Raw genomic sequence first — 22,078 nt, forward strand, 5'->3', positions numbered from 1 at the left:
TGGTTCATTTGTCTGAGACGAGCAGAAGGAAGAGGAAAAAAAAATGACATGACGTATGACCAAAGTTAAACTTTACTGTGATCCAATATTAACCCAAATCTGGTGTCAGAGAGCAGCGAAAGAAAATAGTTATCCCTGAGTATTATTTAAAGTTCTTTTCCCTATATCAACCGAGCACAATATACATGGGAAAAGTGTCGTGAAAAATTCCACGTGCGAGTCTGCCTTGACCCCCCGTCAATGAATTACATTTTTATATATATGCACGTAACCTTAAGACATAAAAATTAAACCAAATGATAAAAAATTAAAGCACCAGCTTTTATTACCTTTAAATTAAAAAGGGGACTTTACTTTTTACGATTCCGTAATTGTAACTGTAAATGAAACACTTCAGCGAACCCTTATACGTCCTGCACTCAGTAAAGTATGCGCGTGGTTCAAGACGAGGATTTTTTTTGGCAGATGTTTAGAATTTCTATGCGTGCATCCCACGACCCTATAATTGTTTCCACGTGCGTGCGGGAACTGGCAAGATTTCCACGTTTTGTTTGTGCGTGCGCGCGCACACTGCTGCGTACTCGTGTGCGCACGAGCGCTGTAGGCAACGGCAGTGGTACGTGCGGGCGTGTGTGCACTTGAGCATGCGTGTCTGTGCGCGCGCGCGCGCGTGTGTGTGTCCGTGTGTAGGAGCAAGATTGCCGTGTGCATTTGTGCAGAACCCGCCCAACCCACGGAGCCTGCTTGGAATCTCTGTGGTCAGACCAAACCGCCGTTGCGTTCTCTGCCACTCTCCTTTATCTCCCTCTCCCCTTATCTCCAATTCCATCACCTCTATCTTCTACACCCTTCTGAATATTTCTCTATCGCTCCCCTATCTCTCGGTCCCTGCAACTCTCCTTTAGTCCCTCTCTCCACGTCTCTATCTCTGTCATCCCCGACTATTCTCCCTCCTCTACCCAATTCTCCCTCGTATCACGACATCTTTCAGACTCCTCCATTCATTCTCTCCATTTCTCGTCTCTGTCCGACTCCCTTTTACCACAGGCACACACCTGCCCAGCCAACAAAGCAAGCTTCAACTCCCAGCAACAATGCCTATACTGCTAAACGCCTTACACGGTGACTCACTGTTCTCAGCACTTTGAGGGTTTGCATAACTTTCAACTGAGTCGCAATCGTTTATGTCCGTGATATATCGTGCGTGTTATAAAAATATCATTATTATTGTTATGCACGGTGAGATTAACCTAATGCAATTGGTGCTTTAAAATGCATTCTTTAAACTTCCGCTTGCTACGTGTAGATAAATGAAATATCTCCTACGTGTAAAAGTAACATTTTTAAGGCCAACAGCAGGAAGAAAAAAACTACTTCGTTCATCACCTGTACAGCAAAGTGCAACGATCAACGGCGTCCACCGTTCTACTCTTTTTAGAGTTGTTACCGACAGCTCGGTACACTTGCTCCTTGCTCGCGTTCATCAAGGATGCAGAGGGGGCGACGGGATAAAGTTCCTGCTCGTGCGAAACGACGATTAAAAAAATAAAGCAGAGAGCTCGGCATACGAAACAAAGCGCGATAAACCGCAGCTTGCTCTTAATTTATTTCGAATTAATAATATTGTAATATAATTCCTACCAACTCCATTAGACGTCGTCATTTCTATTGGGACGGAGGAGAGACGGGGGGGGGGGGGAACAAGAACAACAACAAACGATCTTCTGGCGGGTGGGGGCAGCGATGCGGCTGGCACCCAGGTACGGCGTACGGGAGGGCAAGAGGAGGAAGGGTGTTGCGGCGCTCTGTATGTGGTGGGGGGTACTTCACACACAGGCCATGAATTATTCACGACCAGGACGTGAGCAGCTCTCCGATGAGCAGCGCAGGTTGTTAGTGGGTGGGGGAGGGTTCGGGGCTGGGGAGCGAGGGGGAGCGGTGGGGGGAGCGGTGGAAGGAGTTTGGTGGGAGGGAGGGAGGGAGGGCGGAGGAGGAGGAGGGTGGACAAAACCCATCAATCAAGACCAACATATCACACCGCGGCCAAGAAAACATAACAATCACAGAGCAGCTAAACAAGCAATTTTCTGACTCTTAATGTTTCCAAAGTACAGCCTAAATATGTATTTTTTTCCCCCGAACATAATTTTAGTAGATATACTTTAAAGACGCGTCTGCGGTAATAGTACCATTTATTGCAAAATAACATCGTGACAAATGGATGGCCATTGTTAGGCTGTGAATTATATCAATCAGGAAATGGTATATTTCCAATTGCTGCTATTTCCATAATAAAGTGTTGGAGGCAACACGAGACGACTTGTTCTACAGCTTTGTGATTTCCGCCACCCCCCCCCCCTCCCCCCTGGAGAAAGAAAGCCCTCGAAGTGTGTTTTTATTTTAAGCGGCTCAGGGAATTTCGCGAAGCTGCCGGTGCTAAATTCACTTCCCCCAAGTAGACAAGCCATGGTCTTCCCAATCACAACACGAATCCACGAAGCAGCGGAAAAGAGTTAATGGTTTTCGTTAAAAGGGCCAGAGGCACTGATATGGGCTTAAGGGACCTCTGCAGCACTGCCAGTGTGAAATTGACAATATTTGTGTTTACGTATCTCTTTTTTATTGCAAAATTTGTATAAAATGACGACTTATAATTTACGTAAAGTGCTCCCTCATTAAACTGCCATATTTAACATTCAACGAAAACTGTCCCCAACTTGGAAACTAAATGGGTCGCGCGTCGCATCGAAAATTCAGACCATTCTGACCTTTCAAAAAACCCTTAGCGCGGGAGCTCAAAAAATGTAACTTACAAAATACGCGTGTCGCGCGCGGACAGGCGGCGGCACTGCCACGGGCACGAGCGACGGATGGGTGGGTGGCATCCGTCCCGTGTGATTTTTTGAGTGGCAGACATGCGGGCGCTCGGGGAGGAAGGGAGGGAGACGACACCCATCGCGGCCGCCCTCTTTCTCCTCCGCCGAGTGGGCAAAGCGAGCGGGGGCGAACGAGCGAGGAGCACAAACGGGGCTGGGGTCCAATCGGTGGAGCGAGTGGGACCCCATCACTCTGATCCCATGTCAGAGGTTTAATTAGCACACAGCCCAACGCAGCTGAGAGGCAATGGCAGATGAGCACAATTTATTCTCCCCAGGAAGCTTAATTCGGGCCGAAGGTGAAAGGGCAAAAGGGGGTCGTTTTATTATCTGTCTACCTCCTTCGCATACGGATCTAATATAACAGCCTTGGCCCCCCTGTTTATATTCATAAATTGTAAATGGTATGCAGGCCGAGTTGAGGGTTTTTTTTTCTTCTCTGTCTCTGCCTCCCTCACTTTCTCCCGGCAGTTGTCGCCGACTGCCAAATTTGGCCGGTGACACGGCTAAACCAGAAACAGTCGTCCTCGCCGTGCCGTCAGCCGTCAAGGAAAGATTGATATTGACAGTTGGAATTTGAGAAAAGGTTTCTAAAGACAAAAGTTGGTAAATTTTACAAAATATTTATGATGACAGGGCTGGCGTGCTCAAAGGAGGAAGAGGGCTATATTTTTTTTTAGGCTGGCATGTGGCAAGGAAAAAGAAAACTACAGGCACAATGCTAAGCATGACAAAACTAATACATCACAGCAAATAGTTAAATGAATTATTGGTACCACATGCATAAAGTAAGACCAAATATATTTTTTTATGCGCTTGCAGATCACTCAAGATGCGGCTTTAGCGTTAAGCAGCTTTTTATCTTGACATATGCTGAAAAAACCCAGAGAGCGTGCACACTCGTCTCTAAATTACTAGGAAAAATAATACGCGTATTATTGTCGCTCTGCAGAAATTGATTAAATATATTCGTACAGAGCTTGTACGTGTCTCCAGCATATATACCCACATATATGCAGAAGCGGGCGCATGCATGTGGGCGCACATTTGATTCCACTCATTCAGTAGGCTCGCCGGGAAGCGGGAGACGCAAGGCCACGACAACAATTTGAAATCGGATCCGCCCGTTCAATGCGCGACACCGAACGCGCCGCACACACACACACACATCGCCCGCACGCGAACAATTTCAATCGCGTAATTAATATTCGCGTCTCCAACCTTCACTCGGGCCTTGACGATGGACAACGGCGCAATCATGTGACATCGGGGGGGGAGGGGGGGGCCAAGCGGCACCACCGCGACGCCCTTTTTGCCGTCACGACCGATTCGGTCGAGCGACATGAGCACACGTGCGCAAGCAGGCTCGTGGCCGGTGCTGTTTCAACCCCCCCCCCCCCTCGCCTTTGATTAGCCCCCGGCCACTGTAGCTGGCACCGAAAGGGGTGATGACATGGGCAGCAGTCTCGGGGTGAGCACGACAAGCGAAGGAGGCTGCAGCGCCAACGCGTGCCCGACGCCAGGAAGTAATATTTATTAACGAAGTCACTGCTGCTATGCACTTTTAAATCTAGATTGGAAACTACTTCATTTATTACTGCTTTTTTGCATTTCGTTTGCTGTCCTTCGCCCACACCTGGAATTATCAGGGTTGGATACGTACGGTGCGAAAGAAGATCAACATACATACAGTTTGGTTCTTTTGGTAAAGTCACGTAGGTATAAAATAAAATAAGCATGGCCTGCATGGTCTACTGCTGAGGCAGACTGCTTCCCACCTGATGACGGACGCTTGTGTTGCACCCGAAACGTCGTGGTTCATTTTATTTTATACCTACTTGACTTTACCGAAAGAACAAAGAGTATGGATTCCTGCAGTCACGAAAGCTTCAAATCAATACATACATAATAAAAGAGCAAAGTTCCCAAAAACACGGGATTTCTTCGTGCGTTTGTGCCGTACAAGGGAATATAGATGCCAAAAAAAATGGACAGCCACGGTCAAGAATCCTTTTTTTCCCCATGCAGATTTTTTTTGGTTTTGTTAACCTCTAAATTCCAACCCCTGTATTGTAATTCACTCGGACTCTCGACCGCATAATAAATTCCTCTTCTGCGTGGCTGCTTTTAAAATCGATGTAGGGCATTTCCAAATGTTTGCCGGCTAAAAACATTTTAAAAGGGCCATTCTTTTTTTTGTTGGAAATACTTCACCGTGAACGAAGCTACATGCAGGTGGTTTTCGTTTGAAGCCTTTATAGTTGGTGGGGGGTTTTTTTAAACGTATTTTTTCTAACTATAAGGTTGCATTTTTCACCGTCAAAAACGGCGAGCGTGACGCTACGGGGCTGTGTGTCTCTCAGGCCACCCTCGGTCCAAGCGGTCCAAGCCTGACAATTACTCGGCACATGCGCCCAATGAACAAATGAATTAAAAGGCTCTACGGTTAACGAGGCAATGGGCCCGTTGAGATGAGCATTGTGCAGTTCAGGGGCATTCGCAATATCCAATATTCTTGTTTTTTCATGATCCAGGATATCCTTTTTATGAACCAAAGGACTATATGCAATGGAGCAAAACCGAATCAATATAAATGTAAAGATGCATGTATTACTCAATTAATGTCAGCTTTTGGCTCATGATATGCGCCTGGAATTACTTGTGTTCAAATAAAGTTATTCAATTCATGTGTGTTGTATGTAATCGGTTCACGTAACCCCTGCAGCCACTACCGTTCACTTTAATGAGTAAACATGATAATTTAATCGTGAATGGAATTATACTTCGAATAAATAAAATTAATTGAACTTCCAGGGGGATGGGGGTGCCGGGATAAGGGAAAATTGTTTCATCCTTAACTCAAACATTTTCACCGAAGAATATTCATAAACGATTTGCATGGTTAGTTACGTGTGGTGCAAAAAAAGTTCACACATACACACACGACCCGCACGACAACTCATTTACATAGAGCATAACTGATCCATTCGAAAAGCTATTTAGTCAACCTGTTGCATGTGTTGCTTCAAAAAAATACACACAACTCGGAACTTAACAAGATCAGCTTGCAATACACGAATTAACCTACAATGTGTCCTCAAAATATAGTGGGTGGATATACCATGCCCTGTGGGTCTGTATACCGTGCCGTGTATGTAATGGGGTTTTTAGTGGGGCTTGTACAATTTTAAAAGACGTTGGGAAAACTACCGAAAATCACACTCCCGAAGCGGAACAAGCAAAGAACTTGCAAAGCAACACAACTCGTCGTGAGCTGCGTCTCCATGCGGCGCAGAAACATCACGTGCCAGTGTTAGTACAGTGCTGGACAGTAACTACCAGGGCACTGGTTTGCGTTCCAGAATTGGTTTGTGATTTTCGGTGGTCTCAGCGATGTCTGTTTTTCCACCACTCTTTTACAACAAAACGTTTACATGAGTTGCAACACAACTCAACAACGCAAGCTGCAAACGGGCTAGGTTTGTTCGCCATGCAAATAACGCGGTTTCGTTACTGCAGATCGAGAGCAATCCCCGCCACCGAATTAGCCCGGTATTTTGGGGGGACGCGACGTTTGTGCGCGTGTACACATCGCGTAGCGGTTTCGTCCTACGAGCAGCACCGCCGCCACGACCACCAGCACCACAGAAACACAAACGTGTCCTCCGCCGGCTCTCAGCCCCGTAACGAGATACACGCGGGAGCCCCACGCTCGTTTGAGCAGGAAACCACTTGGCCGTTTTTTTTTATGTTGTTTTAACGTTGCATCTCAGAGTACGGACACCCCAAGCGCGTGTGGGGGGGCCGAGGAGCCGCATCAGCGAAAGATTACAGGCGAAGATTACAAACGTTGTGCCGAGTGGCTTGCTACTCACTCTGAGGTAGTTGAGGGTGATGTTGGTCAAGCCGTTGCGAGTGATGTTCTTAGACAGCTGCTCCAGCATGCTCGGGTCTTGCGCCTTCATTGATGTAAGACAGAGAAGCGAGCGAGAGAGAGAGAGAGAAAAAACAGAAAAAAAGAAAGCAGAAATGTATGTCAGTGCTAATCCAAATTAATCCCACGGCTTTGCAGAATTACACCCAATCCAACCCCGTCGGAAAAAAAATACTCCCGACTCAAATTTTTACCTACTTTTTAGTGAGTTAATCCCCAATCTCACGCTAACGTCTGTGCCACGCTAACGTCTTTGGTAAAGTGTCCTTACAAGGGACTGAGAGGTGTCTAGCAAGGCTCAGGATGTGATGCGCTCACCTTTGATCCATGTTGCGCCCGTTTAAAAACTGGCTTTGCCTCTCCCACGGCGCCCTTCAAACAAAAAAAACCTTTAAACCCACATGTCCCATCATCTAGCGAATGTCGCAAAATTTGCAGCTCTGCCTTCGCAAAGTGCGCTCCACCTTTGTCCGAACACTGCTACGGCCAAATTAAGAGTGTTCGGGATCGAGTGTGGATCGTGCCACTCAAAGGGCTTGTTGTCCTAAAAAAATTGCAATGTACCCCTTATTAACGAAGGCTTGCAAAGAGAGTCCATTGTTCAGTGACAATTTTTTTGATTTACCGATAAAGGCCAATTTTGTTCCCGGTGCATTTTGGGGCGGTAAATTAACGTTGCCACGCCACCCAAAATCTCAAATTTTAAATTTAGCTTTATTTTATTCAGAATCCACTTTTCTCAAAGATTAAACCAAATGAAGTGACTTTGGTGCAGGCCAGACTTAATGTTCCTGGTATTTTTTTTTGTCAAGTAAGCTCAGCCTAACTGGGAACAGGAAGGTGGGCCTGCAAGGGGCAGTAAAGGAGGGGATGATTGCTGAAATACTACACCACATCCTCAAATTCTTTCCCTGTGGAGGCAAAACAAAGATGCAGCCGCAGGCAGATTCCAGTTCGGCTCAGTGATCAGGAATGCACGTGGCAATGGACAAAGGACCATATCTGCTGGGCCGGCATGAACGCCCAACGGCAAAAGCGAGCGGCTCGATTTATGAAAATTTAAAAACTGTCGCAGCGGTGGAGAGTTCGCAACGGAGGGGCAGGCTCGTGGAAAACTTTTTTACCGAGTTGCGTCCCCAGGCGAACGCGCCGAACGAACATGCTTGCCTCTCAGTGCCGGTTCTGCAACTATTTGGGACGAATCTGCTACCCATCCGCAGCAAATCGGCGAGAGTTCACACTGCGGCCAGCTAATGTTATAGCTCACTTCACATCTCCATCAAGTCGTACTCTCACCGGCGGTCAGTCGCCTTCCCATCACTCTACTACCACTACTGCCATGGCCACCGCTCCAACGAACATCCCTCCTCGATTCCTCCACCCATCATTAGACCTCCTTTGCCAGTACCAAAATATAATAATAGGGGCTTTCCCCTTTTTTTCTGGCAACAAAACTGAAACCTTTTTACAAGGATTCATGTCTGCATTAACCACAATACTTGCAGTCAAAATGCAAACAAAAACACACTATGATAATATATGCATTGTCCTTGAAACTGATTGGTCCACACCAAGGGACGGCTTTCTTTTGAGCCTCGACCCAATTGGTGCTCGACCAGAGGATGCATTTTGACTGCAAGTATTGTGGTTAATGCAGATCTGAATCCTCGTAAAAAGGTTTCAGTTTTGTTGCCAGAAAAAAAGGGGAAAAATCCTCCACCCATGTTGACCACTCGGGTCTACCAAACTGACTGTTTCGTCTCAACCATGATGTGTGCAAGCACAACACTGCAAGTCACAACACTTCTCTGGAATTCGTTTGGGCCTTTGCTCAGCAACCGTGACTTAAAAAAAAGAAATCTCTGTGCTCCATCGCGGCGATGGCACTCGCGATGTCGTGTAGGCCGAGGCACACGCCAGCATCGGTCGCTCAACGTGGGCCAACCTAACCGGGTGGCTGGGTTTTGTGACAGAAATCAAAAGTTAAAACGAATCGGGCAACATCTTCAACAACTACACCAAGAGGGGCAAGTAAAAATAAATAGTTCTTGGAAATAAATTGCATGAATTTTCTAAACGTGGGAATTTTCTTAAAATGCATATTTTAAAAAAGATCTCAGTTGCATTTGTATAATTAAATAACGCATGAGCAGTAGGCATCACCTTCAAATAACATTCTAAAACTGGCTTTGTTCATTAGGATGCAATAGGTGACACTGGTTCAACAGCAGAGCGTATTGCTCTTTATCATAACAGGAGCCAGTGTTGGAACGCTGCCGCGGTCGTTTGCCGCGTACAGAAATATGAACCCAGGGCCGGGTTCGATTCCTGGCCATGGCTTTTTTTAATCAGTGGCGAGTGAAATCGAAACCCCCGCCCCCCCCTTTCCCAATTTGTACCGACCAGCGTGGTGAAGTATGGTTAAACAACCATCATGACCAATATGGCATTGGGAAGCCTTTATCCAGCAGTGCAGTGAAAAATTATAATAAGGTATACAATTCAATCACATGAAATTTAATATATAAAGAAATAGTATTGCTTGTTAGCACTGATAACAAGAATATACTAATTACAACACGATCACATATTATTTTAATTATTATTATTGTGCTTCAAAGCAACCATATTACTAATCATAGCAAATCTGGTATTACCATCAAGTAACAAATTATACAAATTAAGAACAATTGGTTATACAAGTTAAGAAAAATTGGTTTAAAACGTGTTGTGCTCATTTAACAATTAAAATTACATTCATAATACAGTAAAAATAATCAAAGTGCTATTTTTTTAAATTAAAATAGTACGCCAAATTATGTTCTGATTGTGTTACAGTCAGTGCTATCAGTATCATTAATACAAAACACCAGAAGAGCATTGGGGCAGTGGTTACTGCACCGCGCCCTGCCTGAGTTCAATTCCCGGCCAAAGCGAACATCAGTTACAGCCGAGCCAGTCCTGGTCATCCCAACCCGTACTACTTTTCACCAACCCATAGTAAACAGCATGGTAAAGAATAGTGAAACAACAACCAAGACTGACAAAGGGCTATAAAATGAATGTTATTTTTCACCAACAGCTAACAATTTTTTTTTTATTCTGATAAATTCCAAACCACCACACGGGCTGCCTTGCTGGTATTTACAGTTAAATATTAAAACCAGGATTGGTGGAGAGGGGACCCCAACAAATATAGAAATAATGTATTCCTATATAAAATAAAAAAATTCGTTTGATGGAGGCGTCAGTGTCGGATCACACAAAAAGCCTGATATTAACCCGAGTCTTCCTTAGCCGAGTGGTGTACATCGTTACGCACCTTTGGCACACGATATAATCAGACGTACGGGTGATAATTTTACATCTCAGCTGCTTTTATGGCTGTCCGTGGGTATGAAAGGCGGCCAGGCGTAGCTAACTGTGCTTACACAGGCCCGGATTTTATATTCCCTCCACGGCTGGCCTCTCTCAGATCCTCCATCCTCTCCAGGACCGTGTGGCTGGCATCATCGTGGGGAAAAATAATTACCATCCCACCGCAAGAAAGTAGAGCCACACTCTGCACCGCAGGCCAGCCCCTCTCACCGCTAAAAATAGACGGCGTGTCTGGAACATTTTTGCACATAAAGCATCTAAACATTCCTCCTCCCATTTTATTACACAAGCCAGCGTTTTGCCCGCCGCATTTTATTGGTTGCTTGATTTAATTTTCCGAAAGTGGATTTAATTTCTTTAATTTGCAAAAGAAGGCACGAGATAGGGTTAGTTTTCGTAAAAAAAAATTAAGCGTGTACGCTTTTTGTTAAACCAAGTTACTTTTCACTCCAAATCTGCACCATGTTAAATTGATACCTTTGCAATATTTACGTCATAAAATGAACATTGGCAGAACTTGGGAATTTTTTTAACGCCATTTACATTTTTTATATATATAAATGTACGTATAGTCGCTTAACCTAAGTGGGCAGCTGCTGGTGCAAGTTGCAGGCGAGTCGAGTTAATACCTCACGGAGCCCGGAACTGGCCGCGCGCGTTCAGTGTCTCTGTCATGTCCGAATTACTCGGCAGGGTGCTGTTGTCAACATGGACCGGGTGGCAGCGGCGGATCTGATCAATGCGTCTCGACGTTGATGGGGCTTCGATGGAGTGCGCCCTCCACAAAATAAGCAGGCACGTTTCCGGGGCAGCCCCGTCGTCCCCTCTCCGTTTGGAGAAGGGATATAAAGAGAAAAGGAGTCCCTCTGCTGTGCCCCTCTCCACGGGAGACAAAAAAAACCCGCTCCTATTCACGAGGCTCGGTTTAGGCGGGACACGATCGGCTTAAATGTGTGTGAAAGATAAATCGGCCTGCTCTTGGATGCAATTGACCTCCACCGATGCCCCGGACTGGTCTTTTTAAGACCGGCGTTACACAGATGCAGGCGAGAGAAATGCGGCCGGTGCTCACAAAGAGGATTTGTTTGGAACAATTTGACGTGGGGCGTATTTACACCCAAAAGAAAAAAACAAACCTGCCCCGGAGCTCTCCTCCACTTGGAAGGCGGAAACGGCCGCAGAAAGCAGAGTGGTCAGCCGCGGTGTGTTGCTACGCGTGCGTGCAACAACATGGAGGGGGCTTGTCCGTGCCGCACTCGGGCACAACGAGCGGTGGCACGGCACGCGCAAGCGGGCTTGGCTGCAGCGTGCCCGCGGGGGGCGCAGCGCTAGCAAGGGCCCTTGCGCACGGTGGCCGACAAGCGAAATCGGCAAAGCCTATTTTAAAAAACTAAACTTATAAACTATTTTTGTTTCACCACGTAAGGTCCACTGAGCTATATAGCTCTTTTTTCAGAAGTGATCTGGCCACAAATGAGAGCCCAACGAAGTGGCTTATCACATGGCAATTTATAACAGCCGAATACTCTAAACAAGTGATGTTGATTCTAAATGTGGAGGGAAACACCGGAGGACCTGAAGAGAAATCCAACTGACCACGGGGAGAGATACACACAAGCTCCAAATATACAGAAGGCTTCAGCCAGGATCGAACCCACAACCTCCTGTGTACCAAGCGAGGTAGTTCACATCTCACGAGTTCACACTATTTTACAGGGCAGCACGTGGTTGCCCAGTGCCGCTCGGGCGACGCGAGGGGAGTCAGTCGGGGGAAGGACGCGGCGCCACACTCACGTGCACGGCAAGGAGGCTGCGCGGGATGAGCTCCCGGTGCTGGCGTATGGTGAAGTGCCATGATCGGATCCTCATCATGTCGTCGAACGCGAACTCCAGGATGAGACGCCCCTCCGTGCACACCTGGGAGAACCGCGGGCAGGGAGGGAGGAGAGAAGAGGAACCCAGGGGGGCAGCGTGAGTCAGGGTGGGACAAATTTAAGCGTGCCACAACGTGGCGGCAGCAGCAGCTTTGCGATGGCGACACGGCTGATGAAGGGAAAATGATGAAACTTGCATAATTTATCTGTGTGTGTGTCAAAGAGAGCGTTTGTTATACATTGAGTTCCACTAGCAAATGTCCAATATCCGCATTGTTAAGCCATTTAACGATCTAATAATAGCAAGGAGAGGAACGTTTTGTCAAATTCATATTTGCCGTAGGTGCATGTTGCCACTATAAGGACATAATTTTCTTAGCGAGTAATCACCCGCTAAGGGGAAATAAACAAATAAATAAAACCGACTTGGTTTAAATGAAATGTTTATACATTTCAACCCAACAGGTGCTTTTTAGATAATGACAAAAAATATATAAGTTTAGAATTGTTTCCTCTTTCCCGCATAACACCCACAACTCTTTGCGCTCCCCATTACCCCAGCACCGGGTGCCGTTCCGCCCACCACGAACGAGCCATGAGAATCTTCACAGCAGCTTTATCTCACTCAGCCCAGCAGGCGAGGTCCGTGAGAACACGTGCAACCAAAAAAAAGTGGTTCTGATTGTCTAATTCCCATCCCCCACTGCTCAAGACCCCCCCCCCCTTTCTTCACCCCTCCCCCCACACAGCCCCCCCCCCCCATCGTCCCACCTTCCCCGTTCCCCCACTCCCCCTCGCGACCCCTTCCCCATCCTCTCCGAGCACCCACCTCCTCCCCGTCGCCATGACAACCGGAATCACTGATTAGTTGCCTGGGCAACCGTTCTTGGCCACGGTCCAGTGAGCGTGCAAAGCCTCTTTCTCGGTAGGGGGGGGGGGGAGGTGGTGGTGGTGGGTGGATGGGGAGGCAGGCAGGGGGGGGGGGCTGGGGAGCCGGTGGGGGTAAGGGGGGGGTCTGTCACGGTCTGCTGAGCTTTGAGCACGTGGGGTTTGTGCTCGATTGTGGTGGCGCCTGGGCGCTCACGGTCCGTGCGTTGTTCGTGCGCTGCGCTGCGCTCGACTCGTGCCGTGCACCGCATTTCTTCCTTTTCGATGAACGTGGCGTTCTTCCACCTCTTTTCGTGTCATCGTTTAAAAATGAACGCGAGACGCGAGCCGCGTAGCCAATTGACGCGCGCGCATTTTTATTTATTTCCAATTTAATTATAATTATCAACCTCGCTGCACACGTATCTGTGAACAAGATGGTACCGATTTTACGGTACACATTTCCACGTCCACATAGGTGCACACACACACACACACGTGTGTGTGTGTGACGGCACACGACGCCTGTCCCGAACGCTCCTATTTATAATACAGGCTCTCGCATTTCATTTTGACTGTATTTGCACGCCGGTAAAACGGTGGCCTGGCCCCCCAACCCCCCCCCCCCCCCATACCGTACCGGTACATTAGAAGACACCAGTGTCTCCACCTGCGCGCTGTGTGCGATTTGCCGATATTTGTTCAGAAGCCTGGGGTCTCATTTCTATTCCGCTGCCCCCCCCCCCCCGTTGTGCCACAACACGGCCTGTATGTTTAACATTAGTTATTGTTGCCGTCCAGCCCCCCCCCCGGCTCCACGAAAACGTCGTCGGCTCGCTCATTCGCGTCGCCGCCGCCTGCCGCAGAGGCCACGACGGCCGGCCGTGGTGTCGTGACCGTGCGGCTCCCGGCAAGGGGAAGGCAGTTCCATCCTCGAGAGATTTTCATTAGCCTCGCCGACGGCGATCGCCCCCCACGTGCCGGGAAGACGACGGGAAGTCTGCAGGCCGCCGCTTCGCTCGCGCCCCCCCCCACACACCTCCAACCCGGAGCGAGGAGCGCATGGCACGAGGAGGCCAACGGTGCAAAAAGAAATCACCGCCTTCAGAAGGCGCTGATCTAGTGAACATCTTGAAGATCTGACAGAGAGCAGATACATTGCCCCAGCGTCGCATTAAGTCAATTCTCGGGTGAGACGCAGCACTGTTATCAAAAACCCGAGCGCTTACAAGCGCCGGTGTTGGATAATACTCGGGGCTTGCCAGAGTTCCGGGTGGGGGCTTCTCAGCAAACCGCGACATGGGCACTGCTGCACGGCCTAAGGCACTCGACATCCCCGCAGAGTACGGGGGGCATAGATGAAGCATGAGGACGTGGCCAGGCTTTTCCGGGCATCGCCTTGACGCATCTGCCAAGGGCGGCCTGTGACACCTCGGCGGTGCGTGACCCTGCCAATGTTTGGTTGTGACCAGTCACCCAGTCCAGGTGCGCTTGCCAGCACCCCCCCCCCAATCCGCGGTGACCTCCCTGCCCCTCGTATCACCGAGGGTTGGCAAACTCGGCTCTCACGATGCCACCGGTGCCGTGGCTCAAAGTCGACTCGACGTGCCAGGAACGCAGACCAAAAAATTGCGGTTCTTTGTTGATCTACCGGAAGTGGTGGTTACGCCTGCCGAAAAGGTCGCATCGGTTGGCTAGCGTGCCTAACCTTACCGGCAATAAACTAACTATGGTCACCAATTACCGCACGCGGTGGAAGCAGCAGGCGTGTAAAGATGCATCGATTAAAATATTTTACGCTCGCTAAACCCGCATTGAATTGTTGCACCGCAAAAAGCTGTACGCAATTGGTTTCCATAGACCGTGCAGACCACAACAGATTCTACATTCACTGCAATGATAAAAAAAGTACAAATATCTTGAATCGTATCGCGATTCTGAATGACAATTCACCAGACTGCAAGGGGCGGAGTGGGGGGGGGGCACAGGCAATTGTTCCGTCAAATAAACAGTCGGCAAATAACGCAAACATTACCGCCCAAGTCTGCTTATTTTTGTTTAACACGTCGTCGTGATGCGGATGAAGATGACGATAATAGCGACGATGGCACACAAAAGTAAATGGCATACGGTTATTTGCGACGCTCTGAGAAATGATCAGCTTTGGTTTTTTTTTCATCAGCTACAATTATGTTAATGGGAAATTATTGCACGTCATGTTAGCTTGTGGAGAATTATATTTCAAGAAGCCTGCATAACACCTAGTTGTCAGAAACAGTCTGTTTGTGCAGACAAGTGTTAACAATTGACAGGTCTCTGCTCATGCTCGGTTATTGTTCAATGTTTTAATTAAATAAGGATCATAGTTCTGTCAGCTGCACTGCACGGGAGCAGAGCTTGCTTGCTCTATGCTGCTTGCTCTATGCTGCTTTGAAGGCACTGGTAAGTAAAGGCTGGTTAGGCCTTGCCTAGCTCTAACAACAAATGTTGCCTCTGTGCCCAGGTGAAATGAAGCGGACTTCGGCTTTCCCACAACACACAGCCACTCGCACAAATATAACGATGTACTCAAAACACGAAGAGAGGCAAATATACCACCAAGCTAAACGTAGTGAATACAAAAAAAACACCGAGTGCGATTCTGCAGTTGGCAGTGCTGCACAAGCACAAAAAACAAAAGCACCACATTTGTCAATAACACTAGCCCTTCATATCTGCGATGCAGAAGAGCCATTGCCCAAAATGTCACCCTACATCTATATATTTTACTATAATGATTTTTTTACTCATTTGGCAGTATTTGTTAAAAGTTGCGAGTTATACTCCCTTACTGGCAGATAACCAAAAGATGAACAAATGCATAAGCATGCAACCATGTACACAGAGTAGAGATTACACGCATATACACATTCTCTCTCTATATATACCTGACATGAATATCAGAAAAAAGCAGTGTGATGTTTAGTGATAACGGGTGACAAGGCGTGTTGGTTCTGTGCGCTCTCATCCTGGGCAGGCCTGGCATGTTTGTGATGTGCGATTTTGCTATGTTTTGGCGAAATGTCGCCAAATCTATCACCATCGCGTAAGCGGCACTAAAGAGGACCTGTTTGCTTCGGGGGGGGGGGGAGGGGGGAATGACTTTTTTTTATATAACAGGTGATTAATTTGGCCGGGATCATATTGGGGAAAACAACCCCGGGGGAAATGACTAGAAACTGCCGCATACAATGTGTGTGTGTACGTATCACATTCATCATCATCGACCATGATCAATCCACTGCTGGATCAAAGGGGTGCCGTGATGGCGAGATGTTAACTACCTCGTCTGGTACGCAGGAGGTAGTTGGTTCGATCCCGACCCTGACACCTAAACAATTGGAGTTTGTACGTTCTCTCCTTGGTCGTGTGAATTTTTCTCAGGTCCTCCGGTTTTTCCCTCCACAATTAGAAACATGCGCTTAAAGAGTATTTGGCTGCTATAAATTTCCACGTGATAAGCCACTTCGTTGAGCTATCATTTGTTGACCAGGTCGCTTCTGAAAATGAGCTCTACAATCGCTCAGTGGGCCTTTTACCCCGTAAAATAAAGTTTAGTTTTGAAAGGACACCCAAAAAAGTAATCGTCATCTCACGGGTCCTGCAATGGTAACAATCCATATGGCGCCTGCACACGAGATGATTTTATCGCTCCATCTCCACGGTGGGGGATTTTTATTTCCAGCACGTTCCCCTCCTCTTGGCTGTCACTCTGTCGTGAGTCTCGGCCACACAGGTCCCCCCACATCCCTTCGCTTCTCGTCCTGTTCTCAAGCCCACTTCATTTTTCTGCAGTCACTATGATGCATCTAACTTGTGCATGCTCTCTCATTCATGTGTTCCTTTTTCTGTCTCTCAGTGTAATTCCAAGCATGCATCTTCTTCCATGCTTCTTCGAGCACTTTTGAGCTATTGTTCCATTTTCTTTGTCAATGGCCATGTTTCTGCTCCGTATATCAAAGCAGGCAATACATTACCTGCCGTGACATATTAGTTGATATGCGCATGTGTACACACATTACACACACACACACTGCATATATACAGGTATTCAGAATATATACACACACACAGATGAACCAGGTCAAGAGAATAATGTTCATGTAATAACAGACACGAGAGAAAAAAAATCGCGCATTTGCTGATACACCATGTTAAAGAAACAGCTGCGGTGGCTCATGCCTGTGATTCAGCGCTTGGGAGACACGAGGGTCAAGCCGCGTCGTGGAAATCCCAAACACCACTGGGCTACCAGGTGGCATCAAATGATGATGGTGGCAGTACAGCAACTAGGTTGGTATATCCTCATTTGTGCAGACCGCATTACTCCTTCACATTCGTGGGTTTCCCAGCGTCTACTACGGTTTCATCACGTATATTTTAAAATATATGTTACATTTCTTATTCCAAATATCATGACAATATAACAACCATAATTTCCAGTACAATTCTTGAAATGTAACTAGGCTTTCGGGAGATGAATTCTGACCACTAGACAATGCCAGGGAGTTTGCACCTTTGGATTCTAAATGCATGTGCATCTGAAGGGCGCCGATGAGGCATGTGATGAAGCTCAGCCACTGGTGTCTTCATTCCCCCGTCAGCTGTCACCCACAGGCACGCGGAGTTACGACGCGACGGACCACATCGCCCGCAGACACTAAGGAGGAACGGGGGACCTCTGGTGTTCTCGGCCTGTGGCCCACGCGACATAACTGTGCATTCTCACCTGCAATGTCAATAGAGGCGGCCCCTGTATGATGATGATGATGCCATTTGGTAACTGGAAGGTTTTTTTTTTTTACTACAGCGGGTCTTGCTCGTAAAATGTAATTCTCAGTTCAAAAATAACCGCTGAAATGCATTATATTTAAGTGATATTGTATCTAATCGATTTCCAGCCACGGCTAACATCAGTGGCAAATGATAAAACAGAACCGATCCTCCACTTTGTCCCCCGCTCCCACCCCTGACCCCCCCCCCCCCAACTTGCTCAGCGTAAGGAAGTAGTAAAAAAAAAAACCCTTTGACCATTACGCATTATGGCAATGGGGAAGGCCTTAATCCAGCAGTGGATTGACAAGGGACTGTAAATGAATTATGTTACATGATGTGTGCAGTAAACATTTAATCGATTAATTTATGCATCATTATACATCGATGATTAAGCTTGTGGAGGCATGCATCGAATCGATATTATTGCCGTACGTAATGGGCTCATCGCAGCCACTGTGTGCGCTACCCTTCGCCGCAATGGAACAAGAAGCCCTTGGGATCGAACCTCGGATCCTGCGATGGAACAATCCATCGAGCCCCTGCACGCGACCTCAGTTCGTGAGGGCATCGCGACATTACTCCGGGTACAAAAAAAGTAAAAATAATCGAATCGTAGGGTTTGGGGGAGGGGTTGAACGTCGTTCGCCTTGAGTACAATACAAGTGTCGAGTATTACAATGCGTGTACATGTTGCACAAGGTCCATTGACGTGAATAAATTATGGTGTGCGATTATTTAGGTAGGAGGTAAGCAGCGTTACATCGTTTCATTACCTAACGCAGCATTCGGTTGTGTGTTTATTGTGAATGGAAATTATGCACTTTATTTCCTAGAGAATGTATCAGGTGTAATCTGTTTAAGTATGCTTTAATTAATGATTTCTTAAGCATAAATTTATCTTCATAACATCGTATAAATTCATTAACACGTACATCAGCGGTTGTGTACGCTTATTACGAATCATTTGTTACCGCTAGTTAAAATTAATTAAACCTAACTGACAGTTTAATCAGCTTTAAACATAAGATACAGAGATTAAACAATACTGTGTGTGCACAATGAAATGTTATCACGAAAAACAAGCTGCTCTAGCCAGTCCATTAATGATCCGACAATAAGATACCACACGCATCTCACCGATAAGCAATTATTCACGATTAAAATATGCCTTACAAGAGCTCTGTTGATTAAAATTAAAAGATAAAGAATATATGCAAATCAATCATCAGTTTATCTTGTAGACCGATGATCTGTTAGTATGCCAGTTCCTAGGCATGTAACGGCACATCGATTTAGATTTTTTTTTATTAGATTATTTTGCTCGCGACACACACACACACTGAAATCATGTGCGCACGAATCAATCCTTCACAATTTATGCAAATTTTTTGCAAATTATTTTCACCATCAAGCCAAAGTTTTCCAAAAGCGACTTCCACTCTCGCCTGCCGCTTTATTTAATCGTTGTGATCCTGCTCGTCCTTCAACAATGCCCAAGGTGTTTATACTCTGATGTATTTTCCAATTGCACCAATGTGCCCAAAGAAGAAATGTTTTAATCAGTATATATAGAGCCTGCTGTTACACATGGGCTAGAAACGTGCACACCGAATATGAAAATTATTCAAACAAAAAGCTGTAAAGTATGCAAAGAAGTCCGAGCGTGGCGGTGAGATGTTACCCTCGCCTGGTACGCAGCAGGTCGTGGGTTCAACCCCGACCCTGACGCCTGTTGGTGTATATTTGAAGTTTGCGTGTTCAGGGGCAGGGCACACGGTACACCCCGTGCCCCGCAGCAAGAACTCTCACTGCATCGTGTTGCCGTGACTCCAAAGGGAATCGCTAATTGTTCAGAGTAACTAAGCGACCAACGCGTAGGCGGGCATGGACACGGAGAAATGTTACATTTTTTAAAACTCACAGACCAATGCTGTTACAACCCATACTGATAACACTGGTCACACTTTTTCTGGCAGAAGGTATTCCAACGGTTTTAAGGTAATTTTGGGGTGCTGATTGTCTATCACATCAGGTTTTTGAGATATCAAATATTGCATTTTCAATAAAAACTGCAGAAGAAAAATATTAAATAAATGTGGATATCTACATAAAATTATATTATAAACACACTATCCTAAAAATACAGCACCATATTTTAACACTAAAGCAGTGACTGACTCGCAACAACTTGCAATCATAAGTGACAGAGTTAATTTCGGGTAAAATCTATGAAAATGGGGTATGCCGATAGCATAGAAATGAGATGTGATAGAGCAAATCTGAGATTAGATTTGGAATCAGCACCATGAAATCAGTCTAAAACAGCTGCAAAAGTCCAGGCCAGAAAAAAAACTTTTTTTTTGTTGACCAGTGTAATAAAAGAAACTTAACATAAAAGCGGGCCAAACAATTATCAATTCTCTAATCGAATCGCGGCCCAAAAATCGTGACGATTCACCGAATCGCCGAGACGTGGAGGAGGGTAATCTCCTTACAGCCTCACCACTCTCTACAAAAACAGCGACGATGCTCAAAACTCCGGCTCACAAGCGCTTGCATTGGCAGTGCCGCTGCGCCGTGAAGCCCGGTTGGGCTCGTGGGCGTTCAGCTGGCACTCATCTCTGCGGCTCTAAACGGCAGCGCCCGTCCGCACGAGACAACTCTGGCTATCCACCTGATGAGGCCGATTGCTGTAATTACCGGTGAAACGTCACAGTAATCGAATTGTAAATGTTGTGGATTTAATCTCCAACCACAACGGTGTGCAGAAATAGTAACCAAATTGGGCATGTTTTGGTTACGTGGCAAACCTTACTAATCTGGCTGTGTCGGGGTGGCGGCGGGTTTAACGACACGTTTATATTTACGTGATATAACCCAACAAAAAACGTCTATTGTGGATAATATTGGTAGCGAAAGCGCATATGTGCAAGTGAGATGCGCATTCCGGAGCGCCGGTTTGCAAGCCCTGATTCTCTGTCCAAACGCTGCTACTGCACTACACGCATTGGACATTGGGGTGAATGAAATGTATGCCAACTGTGTGGGGACACTAACAGTGGGCTGGTTCTACGCATAAGCGCAACTGCGCACGATGAACCTAGCAACCCGGGTTCTAATCTGGGCCAACATCGATGGCGAGTTTTATAGAGTGGTATCCGAACCGGTTTTGGAGCCTCCCCGAGGTTGACTCTGCCTTAAATGAGTACCCGCTGCCAAGTGTCTAACATCAGCACTGGGGAGACAAAGGTGGTCGGGCATTGTATTGGCCAGACTTCCTCCTCGTGCACCGAGCTGGCATTAATAGGTTTTAGCTAACAGTCTCTAAAATAATATTCGGGTTATCTTTAGATTTGCTTCATGGAGGGACTGTGTCCTGCCACGAGAAGGTGAATTAATGCACTCACTTGTCGAACAACCAGTGACAGTTACGGTTGGGTTTGCGAACCCATTTGTACAGATTGTGTCAAATGTTAATTGTGGGTGATTTTTTTTTAAACGTTTCGATGCGAGCCGTGACTAAGATTACAATAGTCTCTTCTGGAGATGCTGTCAAAGGTTTTTTTTTTATATTGCACCATATCCAGTGGATGGCACAGCACAGTAATACTTTGATAATTGCATAGTGCGTCTTCAAATGTGAGGGTTGAACCATTCACCTCTCACACTCTTCCCCCCCAAAACATAGTGATTGTCAAGATTTAGTGTCACGATTCGAGTATGCAATCAATTGTTTTAAACACTGCTGCCAAAACCCCACGGCACAGCCTCCAGTGGCCGTAATGGTGATGTGGACCAAGTACATACAACATGTGCGATTGATAACAATAGGTTTTGCACTTTCTGGCAATAAAACAGATGTTAAGATGTTAACACCAAATAGAATCCTTTTTCAAGGAATCCTGTCTGCATTAACCACACAGTACTTGTGGTGAACATGCAAACAGAAAACATGCTCTGATAATTATATATGCATTGATTGGTCCACACTTGAGACAACTTGGTTTTGTGCCTAGTCTGAAAGTGTTAGAGCAGAGAATGCCAAAAGGCAAAAACAGCACAAAGACAATGCACTATCAGGGCATTTAGAGCTCGGGGTGAGCAGCTACAACATGGGACCTGTGCGATTATACGTACGATTAAATGCACGTATCGTGGGACTGAGATCGACGTTGATCGATACAAATCGATGAAAATTTAATGCATAACTTGGCGATGCTGCATTGGCAGTGGTGCACGAGCAAAAATACTCCATGCATTTTGCATTTAAAGGAAAATGCATTTCCCCAAAAATGTCGCCTCTTACACACTGCCGTTTAAAGACAGAAGACAGT

The 22,078-nt window shown here is 46.5% G+C and overlaps 1 protein-coding gene across 17 annotated transcripts in view; it reads right to left on the reverse strand.

Annotated features, from left to right (window-relative positions):
• Positions 1-22,078, reverse strand: part of LOC133345513 (LIM domain-binding protein 2-like) — a 168,527-nt gene that overhangs the window by 31,334 nt on the left and 115,115 nt on the right. For all 17 annotated transcript variants that reach the window (XM_061556310.1, XM_061556322.1, XM_061556323.1 and 14 more), the window contains 2 exons: positions 11,983-12,105; positions 6,752-6,835 (listed from right to left, as the gene is read on the reverse strand). In XM_061556310.1, the coding sequence (XP_061412294.1) occupies positions 6,752-6,835; positions 11,983-12,105 (207 nt within the window). The remainder of the gene's footprint in view (positions 1-6,751; positions 6,836-11,982; positions 12,106-22,078) is intronic.

Source organism: Lethenteron reissneri, chromosome 22 (assembly GCF_015708825.2).
Source record: "Lethenteron reissneri isolate LAM-NWPU_2019-01 chromosome 22, ASM1570882v1, whole genome shotgun sequence".
In the NCBI taxonomy this organism is placed as follows: Eukaryota; Metazoa; Chordata; class Hyperoartia; order Petromyzontiformes; family Petromyzontidae; genus Lethenteron; species Lethenteron reissneri.